The 15,488-nt window shown below is 40.2% G+C and overlaps 1 protein-coding gene across 1 annotated transcript in view; it reads left to right on the top strand.

Annotated features, from left to right (window-relative positions):
- The first annotated feature begins 1,152 nt into the window (after positions 1-1,152).
- GPM6A (glycoprotein M6A) overlaps positions 1,153-15,488 on the top strand; it is a 280,639-nt gene continuing 266,303 nt past the window's right edge. The window contains exon 1 of the mRNA XM_040333607.1: positions 1,153-1,410. Coding sequence (XP_040189541.1) covers positions 1,407-1,410 — 4 coding nt within the window. The 5' untranslated portion in view covers positions 1,153-1,406. The remainder of the gene's footprint in view (positions 1,411-15,488) is intronic.

The raw sequence follows: 15,488 nt of genomic DNA, 5'->3' as shown, positions 1-15,488 counted from the left end.
TCTGTTTTCATCGGTTTGGACCGGTCGTGTGTACGCGGCCTAAGAGGTCTTCCTCCAACTAACCCTCCACTACATCACCATCCCAAAGGCTCATTCTATCCCTTTAAAATATTTCTCACTCGGATACCTTGAGTAACAAGGCACTTCCATGACAACAGCCAGGGTAGAACCATCCCTTAAAGCGGGAGTTCACCCATAAAACAATTTTTCCCCTTAGATGGATGCTCGTTTTGTCTAGGGGAATTGGCTAGATGTTTTAAAATATGAGCTGTACTTACCGTTTTCGAGATGCATCTTCTCCGTCGCTTCCGGGTATGGGTCTTCGGGAGCGGGCGTTCCTTCTTGATTGACAGTCTTCCGAGAGGCTTCCGACGGTCGCATCCATCGCGTCACTAGTAGCCGAAAGAAGCCGAACGTCGGTGCGGCTCTATACTGCGCCTGCGCACCGACGTTCGGCTTCTTTCGGGAAAATCGTGACACGATGGATGCGACCGTCGGAAGCCTCTCGGAAGACTGTCAATCAAAATAGGAACGGCCAGTCCCGCAGCCCATACCCGGAAGCGGCGGAGAAGATGCATCTCGTAAACGGTAAGTACGACTCATAATTTAAAACAACTAGCCGATTCCCCTAGACAAAACGAGCATCCATCTAAGGGGAAAAAGTGTTATGTACGGGTGAACCCCCGCTTTAAATGGTCCTACATGCTTTTCTACATCTAATGTGCTGTGAAGGATGCCCAATAGTTTTTATTTTTATATTAAGTTACGTATCTGGTTAAAAGTCAGGTGTACAGTTTTTAGGAGTACTAATGGCAAAAACATATGATATAACTATAATGGTCTATCATTCATCTCTAGGTGTTTCCTGTACTGTACCTAAGAGTTTTTTTAATGTAAAAAGGGATGCACTGAACCCTACCCTGAGTCCTTCAGCCATTGTGAAAATGTGACTAGTTTTGGATAAATCAAATCATTCATTTGACAATTCCCTGCCATTTTGCTAATCAGAAGTATCAGATTTTCCCTCATAAAACATCCATGAGGGTGTTTATATAGAATAAACTAGCATTTCTAACTACACAATGTAGACCACCCCCCTCTGGATTTTTCTGCTCTAAAGATCTCAAGCTGACAGTCACTTCCTGGGAATCATTTGCTAGAAGAGAAACGGCATTCAACTCCATTGCTAGTCGCTGCAGTGCTGGAAGGCTGGGCTCATCTGTATGAGTTCCTTTCCAAGACAAGACAGACTTTCACATAAGGCTTTTGTTATCTGGAAGAAAATACAGGTATAGAATATTCCGACAGAAGAAAAAGTGACAAAGGGAGACTTCTAAAGAGGAACAAAACCAACTGACATTGCTGCTGCACTGAATGAAACAAGAACTGGCTGTGAGAAAGTGATAATGGGTGAGTAACACAGTTCTGACATAATAACTATATTATGCTGCACATTCCTTTTATGAATTCCCTGGAAATGTATACAGGCTTGCTGATTTCCTGCACACAACCCCTTACTGTTCTATTACATACATAGTGATGTTTGAAAACTTTGTACTGAGTGTTGTGTCATGTTATAACATTGTATCCCAACCATGGTCCTGACGTCAAATGGGCACTTTTAAAGTCTCCGGCTTACGTTTGTGTGTGCTAAGATTTATTTTATTCAATTAGAAGGCGTTATCATATTTCACAGTGCTCTAAGGAGTGCATAAAACCACAAATCCTCACTAAGGAGGCTTGCCAAACTAGTGATCCTTCAACAGAAAGAGTACACAGACATGGTCAGGTGCAACCAGAGCACCTGGGTAATTGCCACACTCGAAGAACATACCAATGCCATGAAGATAGTGTTGCTGATGGGAACTGACAAAGGCCCCCGGGGCTGTAAAGAAAGCTAATTAAAGCTAATCAGGTGTACATGTTCTCTTTGGTACTGAAAGTGCTAACTTTGATTTCACTGCATTCTGTGACTTTCCCACAGTGTGCTTTAGATGCTGCAGCAAGTTGGATAGAGCATACCACATTTCCTGGATAGAGACCGTCCACCATCATCTATTTTCTTCTCAGCCTGACTGTCTATGGCTCACCCCTTTCATTCATTGCATTTCAGTTCTTCGAATTAATGGAGGCTTGCTACCACATGTTGGCATTGACTAGGGTTGTCTGCATGCAAATGCAACCCACCTAGAAATTCCCATCCCTTCAATCTGACATCCACCCATCAAGTATTTTGACATTTGTATAACTAATGCCAAGATCCAACTCACTGCTTGCATCAAGACTGAAGACTCTTTAGAAGACTACTGAGGCAGGGATGTTGTGATGTTTTCATGAAGGCTATGTATAACATCCAGTTGCCCCCCCCCCCCCCCCCCCCCCACCAGCATTGATATGTCTGCATTGCATAGCAAAGCACAGAGACTTATTAAAGCGGAAGTCTGGGAAAAAAAATAAAAATAAAAGCCAGCAGCTACACATACTGCAGCTGCTGGCTTTTAATAAATGGACACTTATCTGTTCTGCAGTCCCTCAATGTCGGCACAGCAGCTGATGTTTCCATCAGCTGTCGGGTGCTGCCGCCGCCATTGCGGGTAAGGGAACCCAGCAGTGTAGCCTTACGGCTTCACGCCGGAAACCCTACTGCCTATGAGCGAGGCCCCGTTCCTCTCTCCTATTAGCCCAGCGGCCAGGGGAGGAGGAGGAGGGAGCCCCGCGGTGACATCACGGCCGTAGCCGCACTCCCAGAAGTGGAAAAGGATACCTGTCAAAGTATCCTGTCCCCTCTCCCCCCGAAAGGTGCCAATTGTGGCACTGGAGGGGGGGGAAATCCGATGAGCGGAAGTTCTACTTTAGGGTGGAGCTCCGCTTTAATGACATCACTAGGCCTAAAATATTGTATATAAGGAAAGAGGAAAGGTTTTAATGGAAAAAAAAAACATGTTAAATTAGCGGGACAAACTCTAACTATTTAGGACTTTATGTTTTTATCTGGAAATATCTATGTACTTGTCTACTGCACTCCCTTTTAAGCTGATGATTTAGGAACTTCATTTGTGTTTTTACTGCAGGATGGGTATTCCCAAACACACCTACTTTAGGATCCTTGTTGTGCTACTACTCACATACTTACTACTTTTTAATCTACATTTGGACCTTGAATCAGAATGGTGATATGTCAAACAGAAAGAGTGATAAAGTGTAAAGAAGGTATACAGAACAGATTTCAGGAACAGTCACATCCATCCTGAACTGAATTATATAGGATACAGATAAATATATACTTTAATATGAGTTGACTTTCCCAATTTGAACCATTGCCATGTTTTATGGATAGCATTAGTGGTTCACTTGCTGGTTTTACTTATTGTCTGGATCTGGAATAGATCAACAAACAATATGTGCTCTTTTAATCAAAAGCACCTAAAATGCCCCCTCCATATCTCCCTTTATAAATGCCCTTTATAGCCTATACATAATGCTTAGAGGCGCTTCCAGTCACGTCACTTCCGGATTCCAGCTTTCGGTTTCTCCATACGGACGAGTGGAACGCACGCCAGTATAGGACATGAGACCAGCGGCAAGCGGTTCCCTCATATAGTTTTGCAGGCGATTCCTAGTGCCAGGTTGGGCACCCATGAATGTAGGCAGACATCTTATATGTTTTATGAAGTTTTTAAAATAAAATGCAGTATTGCGCTATGTAGTTGTCCTTTGTCTTATGGGAACATTGGTGGAGAGGAGGCTTTGTCATTGAAGATCCATTTTTGGTAACCCAGGGTATCCAATCCCACGATTTCCCAAAATCACATTAGACCTTTTTTTGATTAAAGGGGTCACAACCATCTGGTGAGCAGTTCTTAATTCTGAGCACTTTTGGGTGGCCTCTAAAGATATACGGTGAAGGAATTCCCTTTTGTGTATTTTTGGCTTTGGTCCATCAATCGAGATTGAATACTATGGACGTTGTATAATTTCAATATATTGGTAACAATTAACTTTTTTACACTATATATAAGTTCATATATTGCACTTTAAGCACTAGTTCACTTTAATCTTTGTTGTGAAGTTTAATGGTTTATTTGTATGCACGTGTTATATGGTCTTAAAGTTTTTTTTTCGGTATAATTTTTTATGTGTAGCGCCCCTTATCATTTCTTTGTCCAATTGCACAATACACCAGCCTGCTGGTTCAGTTATATTCCATTGTACAGTGTTTTTTTTAACCACTAACAGGCTCGGAATACTGCATATTTGCAAAGTAAATTGCATCAAATTTAAAGCCAATGCCACAAACCTAAAAACGAGGACACAGATGTAGAAACAGATCAAATTAGGATTCCCCTTTAAAGATGACCCCTCCTCTTTAGAGGCATGCCTTTCAGTTTGGCTCAGCCCACTGCTTTTATATTATGGAGGGAGGAGCCCATCTGGGTCCTGGGATGTCATCAGCATGAGGAGAGAGTCATTCCTCTTAGCAGGATTGCTCCCCCTGGAGCTTGAGGGATGCTATGAGAACCAGTGGAGGCCTGGTAGCAAAGAGCAACTTTACATACTGTAAGTAGTACCACAGCACCCCTTGAAACCCCTTAAAACTAGTTAGACAGTTCGTATAACTCCAGGACTTGGAAAGCTGTTTAATGCAATTTATTAATACACTTGTGGATCCTTATGCATGTCTCCTATACTGAAAAATGACCATTAAATGGAATGTTGTATCCTCTTAACCTTTTAAAGAAGTTTAGTAAAGTTCAAAGAAATCCTTGCCTCACTATTTTTTTCAATGGGGGAAAAATTGTGTTTAATTAATGCTACAGGTTAGTTTTAACTATCGACTTAAGAAGAGTTGAAGTGTAACTAACTGTGCAAACCTGGTCGGCTCAAGGGCAGGTGGAAGTTAGGGGACAGAAATCACCCCCCTGGCGGTGGATAGTATGACCTGAATAAATGAAACATACTTCAGGAGACACATTTAGCTAACTTAAACAAAGAATAGTGGAAATATTACCAATTAAGCCCTGTACACACGATCGGTTTGTCCCATGAAAACAGACGGATGGACTGTTTTCATCGGACAAACCGATTGTGTGTGGGCCCCATCGGTTTGTTTTCCATCGGTGAAAAAAAATAGAACACGTTTTAAATTTCTCCTATGGATAAAAAAACGATAGAAAAAAACGATCGTCTGTGTGGATGTCCATCGGTCAAAAATCCAGGCATGCTCAGAATCAAGTCGACACATGCTCAGAAGCATTGAACTTAATTTTTCTCAGCAAGTCGTAGTGTTTTACGTCACCGCGTTTGGCACGGTCGGATTTTTGACTGATGGTGTGTAGGCAAGACTGATGAAAGTCAGCTTCATCGGATATCCGCCGAAAAAATCCATCGGATTAGATTCCATCAGATATCCAATCGTGTGTACGAGGCTTTAACATATACTTCTTGTTTTATTTTCAGTACAGGAAAGATGAAACCTGAATTGTTTCTGCAGGCAATATTTTGGGTTTTGAGTTTGTTTGAACCTAATGTAAAATGTTGTAGCATTTTTGCTATTCCTTTCCTAAAACTTTGAATTCAGTGAATGACCTAAATTCAGTGAAACAACTCCCCCTTGTATTTCCACTCACATCTTACTTACTTATGCATTTATATTATTTATATTATTCATGTGCTATTAATATACAGTATATAAATCATATGTTATACCTATATTCAGTTGTTGCTTATATAACATTTTTGTCCCTTACCTATTTAAAATTATTTATATTAATACGGTTACTATATGTAAATCATATCATGTGCTTATATTAATATGTTACTTAAATTACTCAGCTATGTATTTTTATTCACTTATAATATTTACTTAGGAAGTTATGATACATCTAGCCTTCTTTTGTTGGTTTTATTTTACCCTATTAGTCACTACAACAGCTTCTTATTCCATTTCTGTTGAACATGGTTATGAGTCTTATTGCTAAATACTGGAAGCAGACAACTGCCCTTAATGTATGGCCCCTTTCACACGGGTGGACCGTTCACGTGACCATGTCTGCTGACATCCGATCCGCTAAAATCAGACGTACGGCCATATGTTCGCCATCCATCCATCGGATTGGGTGAGATCTGATGAAAACGGACATGCTGACGGTTTTCCTCCAATCTCTCCATTGGACTCAGCGGCGCTCGACAAGCCCCTCCCCGCTCAGTGAGCAGAGAGTGACCTGTAATGCGCCAGCTCAGTGGAGATCAACGAAGAGATCTCCCACTGAGCTAGCGGACTCCGTGGCAACGGATCCGCCTCATGTGAATGAGGCCTAAAGGAGTGGCTGCTATGATAGACCGCTATCACAAAATTATGGAAATAACCTATAATAAACAAGATTATGAAGTCTGTGAATCTGAGCCCACTGGTTGAATGTCAAAATCTCCCCCAGGTATCTTGAAGCCTTAAAAGTTTACTTGGTTTATTTACCTTCTGCATTTGTTTATTAGAGTCGTATTTCCTAACTTGGGTTGGATGTCTTTTAAATAGGTATATGTGCTCTCAGAAGTTTATTCTACTTCCTGTGTCTTCCCCATAACATTAAATTTAAAGGCCAAGTTTATTTTTTTTGAAAAAAAATATAAATGCACATATTTTTGCAGGAAACATAGTCCATTTATTGAAAAAAGTGTAAATATTGGGGGTGGTGGTGCTGCCTATACCTTACCCCCTAAGCCAAATGAGGTGAAAGAGGACCCCAACTAGGGGATCATCAGCTCCCTTGTTGTTAATTAAAAACTACAATCCTGTCTGTTGTGTTGGTTGATGGGACTTGTGGTTTTCTCATTCATAGATTGCTGTAAATGAATGATGTGGCTGTGTGGCCAGAGCCCCATGCAACTGCCCTGTTCTCAAAATGTGATAGAGGGTATGTGGAGAGGATCTCTCGTCTGCTGTCACAGGGGTAGTAGAACGGGGGATGCAGCAGAGGCAGACCTGGATCATGTTACATGCTATACCCTAAATATAGGTATAACCAATTACATGCAGTGGTGGCCTGTCCTTAAGGGGTGCAGGGGTGCCACCCCCCTAATCTCTATGCGCCGGCCTGTAATCTCCATGCAAGGCGCCAGAGTTCTACAGATTTTTTTTAGTGAATCACACGATTAGAGCATAAAGGCTCTAATTGGTTTTTAAAAAGGTTGAGCTTGGGGCGCTGAGCACTGAGCCCCAAGCCCACCTACTTGTGACAATAGCAAATCAAGATTGCCATTGTCTTCCTGCTTCTCCTCCTGGCCAATCAGGACAGGAAGTGGATCCTGAGATTGGATTGGCCAGCAGGAGAAGCCAGGAAAGCCGCCCGCAACCTGGACGTGGTAAGTGCGGGCTGGTGGGCTTATGAGCGGGGCTAATGAGTGTGTTTGCGAGCAAGCCTGGCGAGCAGGCAACCGGGGGGGGGGGGGGTGGTGAGGGACCAGGTGTTTGACACACCCAGAAGTGTCCAATACCAACAGCCACTGGAGATTTGCGATATCGTGTTTTTGAAGATTCTACCCAGTTATAAAGATAAGTTTTCATAATTTTTTATAGGTTGATCTTTGTTTGATTTGGTGTAGTTTTTGCTTTAATGTAATAATCTGGGAATACCAACTATCTGTCCTGGGTCTCTATGAAAACCAAAAATAGTTTTTGGGGTAATTTAAAGTAAAATGAAAACTTTAAAAATGTGTATACAGATTATTTTAACTCCAAGTAATTATAAAGATAACATTGGCTGAGTATCAAAACTCTATTTGCCCAAAATGTTATTGCATAAACTATGTAAATAACTATTCTTTGTTAATCCCTTTCGCATAGCGGGCACTTATACACATTTGTGATAAATACCTTTCTATATCCTGTATGAGGGATAAATTATCTCAGTCAAGGTGACATTTTATGTGTCTGTCTTTCAGTATCTGTTGAAAACTTTATTGTACGCTAATAAAAAGTTCCTCTCTGAGCTGAGAGCATTCCTGTTGCATAGCAGTGCATGTTTATGTAGTTATTCTTAATGTCATCCAGTTCAGTTTATTCTTGCAAGGTCTATTGTCTGCTCGGCAATACAAAATAATTACAAACTAAATTTATTCTGTCTCTGCAGCAATAAAATATTAATTTAAGTGGGAGTTTAATGTATTGGTACTGGAGAAAAGAAAGAAGAATACAATAGGAAAATAATTAGAATGCACTATTTGCTGGATCCATTGAGTTCCCAAAATGTTTTCTCTACCTCTTCATTATTTGACCTAAATACTTACTAACCTTTTCTATTAGTCTTTTTCCCCCTTACCGTGTGAAGCCAGATATACCCACTTAAACCCCCAAACTATGTCCCACATCACTACTGTTTATGGGTAGGTGTACCACCGATTCAGGGGTCCACCAGTCTCCTCCACACACCTCTGCTGACGTCAATCTTTTTTCTACCATAGCCCATCCAATAGGAAGTGGCCACAACAGGCAGGGGCTTTAAATGAAAAGTATAACATATTTCAGTGAACACATGTTTTGTGTTATTAGAGTTTACCCTAAAGTGAATTTTTAAATTACGTATTTACAAGTTTTCTTGGAGATTCGTAGATTTGACATTACAGGATCCTTGGTGGATCAGTGCACTTTTTTTCTTAACAACTGAGATAAGATATCAGGCATGCGGAGGGTTGAATTGTTTAAAGTGGAGGTTCACCCTATAAAAAAATTCTAACAGTACATCCAGCACCGTGCTGCATATAAAATGTCACTGACCTATATTTTTTTCCCCCGTAGATATCGTTTAGCCGTGGAATTCACCGCGGCTTCCGGGTAGGGAATCCCGCGGGAGTGGGCGTTCCTATTGACATGCCAATCAATTGGCATGCTAAACTACGGCGCACACAGCGCGTCACGACTTTTCCGAAGGAAGCTCGGGTCGGCTCGGCTCTATTCGGTGCCTGGGCACCGGCGCTGAATAGAGCCGAGCCGACCCGAGCTTCTTTCGGGAAGTCGTCACACGCTGTGTGCGCCGTCGTTTAGCATGCCAATTGATTGGCATGTCAATAGGAACGCCCACTCCCGCCGGATTCCCTACCCGGAAGCCGCAGTGATTTCCACGCCTAAACGATATCTACGGGAAAAAATAAATAAAGGTCAGTGACATTTTATATGCAGCACGGTGCTGGATGTACTGTTAGAAATTCTTTATAGGGTGAACCTCCACTTTTGAGCTTGGTTCACATCTATGCAAATTGGATGCTGCTTACACCGCATCTAATTCGCAAAACATTGTAAAATCTATTAGTTTGAATGAATCTGGTTCACACAAAAAGTGTGCATTTTTTAGTCATTGTGGTGCGAATTGCAGGCACATATAGCTAGTTTCACAGCAGAGAGGAACCGCTGAACAGCTGCTTTTTCTCTTCACAGAGAAACCGGAGATGGAATTGGATGCACTGGATTAGTATGAACCCAGCCTTAGTGAGTTACGTGCCTAATATAAACATGGATTGTGAGAAGATGCAAGGGTGCACAAATATCGAGGAACACTGCAAAGCAGAAAGCAAAGGATTGTGTATTAAGCAAATATAGCTGACCTCTTGCACATAAAAAAATTACAACTTAGACATAGAAACTATTTTTTTGTTTGAAACAGTTTGACTAATTACAATGGATTTGTGCTATAATTAAATGGCGATTCACCCACATTCATTTAAATTTTTATATTACCACAATTATTTATTATCAAAAATAAACATTTGTTTTTTTTAGAAACTTATACAGTAAAAAAAATGAATCAAAACCCATTATAGTTTCCTTTTACAATAACATGTTTTTACTAGATCCTGGGCATGGGCACATCCATGTTAAGTAACTTTATACACTATCTCCTGGCAAGAGGTCCAAATCTATACAGAATCTACATAGATTTTACTGTTGCTAATTTTTGACAAGGAGAGAATGAATTACAAAGTATACAGGATTTCTGCAATGTCTCAGCGTGCTCTACAACACTTTGATCTTGCTTCAGTCTGACAGATTCACTTTAATCTGATTGGATGTTTGAACTGAATACAGGTTTCTCTAGGTCAGCATGAAAGTTATTCCTTCAGTAAATGAGTTCCCCTTGTGATTTCTTTTTAAGTATTGCGTACTCTGTTTAGTAAAAAAATTTCAAATTTAACGTGGGTATTTAAAAGACCAATTATATAAATCTATTAATGTAAAATATGCCTTCTACACTTTTGAACAATGATTTGTTGGAAACAGTTATGTTCTATGTAACATCCCTTGGACTTGTAATAATTTTGCTTTAACCCTAATGTTTTGTTTCAAATCAGTCTTTCCTAAACTGAAATATCGGGGGGGGGGGGGGGTAAAACTAAAATAATGTGGTTGCATAAGTGTGCACACCCTCTTATAACTGGGGATGTAGCTGTGTTCAGAATTAAGCAACCACATTGAAACTCATGTTAAATAGGAGTCAGTACTCACCTGCCATCATTTAAAGTGGCTCTAATTAACCCCAGATAAAGCTTTAGCTGTTCTAGTAGGTCTTTCCTGACATTTTTTTGTCACATTCTACAGCAAAAGCCATTGTCGAAAGAGAGCTTCCAAAGTATCAGAGGGATCTCATTGTTAAAAGGTATCAGAAGGGTAGCACAGTGACGACTATATGGCACAACAGTGACATTACCAAGAACTGTACGTCCCTCCAAAATTGATGAAAAGAGGACAAGAAAACTGGTCAGGGAGGCTGCCAAGAGGCCTACAGCAACATTAAAGGAGTTGCAGGAATATCTGACAAGTACTGGCTGTGTGGTACATGTGACAACAATCTCCTGTATTCTTCAATTATCTGGGCTAGGGGTAGAGTGGCAAGACGGAAGCCTTTTCTTATAAAAAAAAACTTCCAAGCTCAACAAAATTTTGCAAAAACACATCTGAAGTCTCCCAAAAGCATGTGGGGAAAATGTGTTATGCCGCATACACACCATCACTTTATGTGATGAAAAAAAACGACATTTTCTGTGAAGTAAAAAATGACGTTTTTGAAACTTCAATTTTCAAAGACGAAGTTGCCTACACACCATCGTTTTTCTCACAATGTTCTAGCAAAGCGAGGTTACGTTGCCTCAACGCCCACCGTCAAATGACGGTGGGGCAGTCCGGCTCTCATTCTGGGACACTGTCATAGTACGGCGTCCCAGAACGACGTCACATGACGGCGTCCCAGAACGACCATTCTCACGTGGCCGCAAGGGCGCTCAGCGTGGCGATCTTTGCTGCGCCGTGCCCTAGCAACATGGCGCTGCCCTGATCTCTGTAAAGAGTGGCTCTTTAACCATGTGATCGGCTGTGTCTCCTCATCGGTGCCACCTTATCAGTGCCGATAAGTACCACCTAATCAGTCCCCATAAGGGCCACCTCTTCAGTGCACATCAGTGTAGCCTATCAGTATAGTCTCATCAACGCCCAACAGTGAAGGAGAAGAAATACGTATTTACAAAATTTACTGACAGAAACTAAGAAAACTGATTTTTTTTTTAACATTTTCGGTCTTTTTCTTTTTTTTTAGGAAAAAAAAAAAAAAATCAGAAGAGATTAAATACCACCAAAAGAAAGCTCTATTTGTGTAAAGAAAATGATAAAAAAAATTCACATGGTTACAGTGTAGCATGACCGTGCAATTGTCATTCAAAGTGTGACAGTGCTGAAAGCTGAAAAATGGCCTGGGCAGGAAGGGGGGTGAATGTGCCCAGTATTGAAGTGGTTAAGGGTTTGCACACTTATGCAACCATATTATTTTTACTTCCCTCAACCTAAAATATTTCAGTTTACTGTTCAACTGAGTTTTTCAGTTTGTAGGGCACATTAAAGTTGGAAAAAGTTCTGAAATTATTTATCTTTGTCTCACTTTTTACATAAAAAAAAGTGTTTGGCATTTACAGCTTTGGTGTAGGTTAATCATTGCCCGCATTCAGGCCTGTATCAGATATGTACATTTTGTCAGTGACTGTAGACAGTGCCTTTTAGAGAAAGAACCCCAACATTCACTGAGACATTAATCATATCTCTTCCTAAATAGGTGGAGATGATTTTTCGATTTATCATATATACTTATATTTTTTTTTACATATACTATACATTTCAATTTTGAAAATTTGTAAAAGACCCATCCATATCATATATTTTCTAAAAGTATAGAACCTACGCAATTAATGGGTGTTAATTTTGAACACCCATGAGAGTTCGCAAAAGTTTATTAAAATTACATTTAAAAAAAAAAATACATTTATTGATGCATACACAACATCAAAAGATCTCATATTCCTACAAAATATAAATGATAAAATAGTATCATGTTAATAAAACAATTTACGTTTACGTGGAAACAGAAGGGGTTGAAGTATTTAGGGGTACGTCTGTCCAATGCAGAAAGATATCTGTATGAAGACAACTATATTTCTTTAATAAATAAATTTAAATCAGAATTAAAGGGGTATTTTACAGACAGGTTATCTTGGTGGGGCCGAATAAATGTCATCAAGATAATGATATTACATAAAGCCTTGTACATCTTCCAAACACTCAAAATCTTGGGGAAGATAATAAGGAGGTTTATATGGAAGGAAAAAAAATCCAGTATATCAGCTGAGATTTTGACTAGACCTAGACAGGAGGGAAGAGTACATCTACCAGAATTTAAAAGATATTAAGAGGCAGCTGTCCTTAGAAGGATAACCGATTGGTGTCAGGATGGGGGTAAAAAAAAGAAGTGGATAGAGGTAGAAGAAAATTTAAGTAAAAAGGAACTGGGAAAGAGACTATGGGTCCCAAAGCGTTATAGAGGCTTATCACAAGATGTACCATCAATAACAAAAGAAACCTTTAGAATATGGGATAGAATATGTAAAATAAAAAAATGGCCTTATAATAGTCCGCTGTTGCCCCTCATGGGTACAGACTTCTTCCCCCCAGGTGAGGGGGGGGGGTGTATCTAAGGTGGGCAACTTCGGACACATTGAAATTGAAGGATTTAATGAAAGGTAATACCCTGTGTTCCATGTCGGAGCTGCGAGAAAAGTATGGATTAATCCCTGGGGATAATTGGAGATACAGACAGGTCCAACATTTTGTAAATTCACTTCCGAAACCCCTGCGGGCTATGGATGAATTGAACCCATGGGAAAAACTCATAGCTCGTGGGGATATAGGAACACAGGGGATATCTAATATATATAGGGTACTTATACCCAGGAGTGAGCTAGATAATGTTAAACTTTTGGAAAGCTGGGAAATAGAATTAAATCAAACTATATCTGAGGATAAGAAGAAACAAGTCTTGGATTATGTGCATTCCACATCAATAGATGCAAAAGTAAAAGAGATGAACTATAAGCTCCTTACTAAGTGGTATTACGTTCCAACGAAGTTACATAGAATAAATAGTGAGGTACCCTATGTTGGAGAGAGTGTGGGATGGAGGGAACACATGCCCACATATGGTGGTATTGCCCCCGGATACAAGTATACTGGGGAGAGGTATTAAGTATGATAAAGAAAATAAGTGGGCTAGAGGTGAGACAAGACCCCTGGCATTGCCTGTTCCATACTACGGGGATGACAAGGAAAAAATACAGAAGCTCCCTGGTCCTATACCCACTGAATGCAGCCAAAGCATTAATTCCAAGGAATTAGAAGGAAAAAAAGCTCCATCAGTGGGAGAATGGTTAAGAGAGATTGACAGAGTCAGGGGGATGGAGGAGTTGTCAATTCATGATGAATGCAAACTAAGACATGATAAGATTTGGAGAGGATGGAGAGAATTTAGTGAATCAGAGGCATTTATTAGGGGGTTGGTCATTTGTTGACCACAAATGTCCTCCTGTACTATAGATGCCAAGCCTTGTTGTGTACCACCCAGATGCAGGATGTATATCACAAATGTTATAGATCACACACTTTGGTAGTATTACCATCATAGTTTAATGTAAAAGAAGATTGTTTAACCCCTTCCCTATCGAGTCAATGTAAAATGACGTCAACGGGAACCCTCCCTCCCTCCTGGTGGACATCATATGACGTCCTGGGCTTCCCGCCGGGCACCCACGATTGCCCGCAATCACGGCAGGACCATGGACATGGAACACACAGATCCATGTCCTGTCAGAGGAGAGGAGACCGATGTGTGTTCCCAGTACAGAGGAACACACATCGGTCTCCTCCCCTTGTGAGTCCCCTCCCCCTACAGTTAGAATCACTCACTAGGGAACATAGTAACCCCTTCAGCGCCCCCTAGTGTTAACCCTTCCCTACCAGTCAATTTATACAGTAATCTGTGCACTTTTATAGCACTAATCGCTGTATAAATGTGAATGGTCCTAAAAATGTGTCAAAAGTGTCCGATGTGTCCGTCACAATGTCACAGTCACAGAAAGAATCGCAGATTGCCGCCATTACTAGTAAAAAAATAAAAATGCCATAAATCTATCAATAATTTTGAAGATGCTATAACATTTGCGCAAACCAATCAATAAACGCTTATTGCAATTTTTTACCAAAAATATGTAGAAGAATACGTTTCGGTCTAAACTGAGAAAAAACTGAGAAAAAAATTAATTGTGATATTTATTAAATCAAAAAGTCAAAAATATTGTGTTATTTTCGAAATTGTCGCTCTTTTTTTGTTTATAGCGCAAAAATAAAAACCGCAGAGGTGATCAAATAGCACCAAACAAAAGCTCTATTTGCGGGGAAAAAAAAACATAAATACTTAATTTGGGTACAGTGTTGCATGACCGCGCAATTGTCATTCAAAGTGCAACAGCGCTGAAAACCCCAAATTGGTCTGGGCAGGAAGGGGGTGAAAATGCCCTGTATTGAAGCGGTTAAGATGTAAATAACTTTAAAACATACAGTTAAATCTAAATGATTTGATTTGTGATGTTTTATTTAAGATGTGATGATGAGGAAGGTAAGAAAATAGAGCAGGTTAATAAGAGGAGTGTTTGCTTATTCTGGTTGTCTTCCTTTACACCCCTTCTACTATGCTTGGTTTCCATAGTTACTGGTTTATTCATGATGCTCCTAACCACTTCTAATTATATACTGCCATAAAATTAATACCTCAATGCTTGTCTTCAAAACAGTTTGCTGCATTTTATTTGTCAGTTCATTTTGACACATTTTTACAGTACACAGCACGGTATTTTGAACTTTAATCCCTCAAGTGTTCAAATTTTATAAATAAACATGTAGAATAATTACCATGGCTTATACAGATTGGTTTAATCTTTCCCCATATACCTTGTACAGGACACTGGGAACGTGTCCTGGATGGAAGTTATATTCCACCAGTATTTGAGTTGTAGTTCCTTTAACCACTTAAGGACCGGACCAATATGCTGCTAAATGACCCAAGGGGATTTTACAATTCGGCACTGCGTCGCTTTAACAGACAATTGCGCGGTCGTGCGACGTGGCTCCC

The sequence above is a fragment of the Rana temporaria genome, chromosome 1 (assembly GCF_905171775.1).
Source record: "Rana temporaria chromosome 1, aRanTem1.1, whole genome shotgun sequence".
Taxonomy (NCBI): Eukaryota; Metazoa; Chordata; class Amphibia; order Anura; family Ranidae; genus Rana; species Rana temporaria.
The sequence above is the reverse complement of the archived record's forward strand: the minus strand, read 5'-3'. Positions and strand labels throughout refer to the sequence as shown.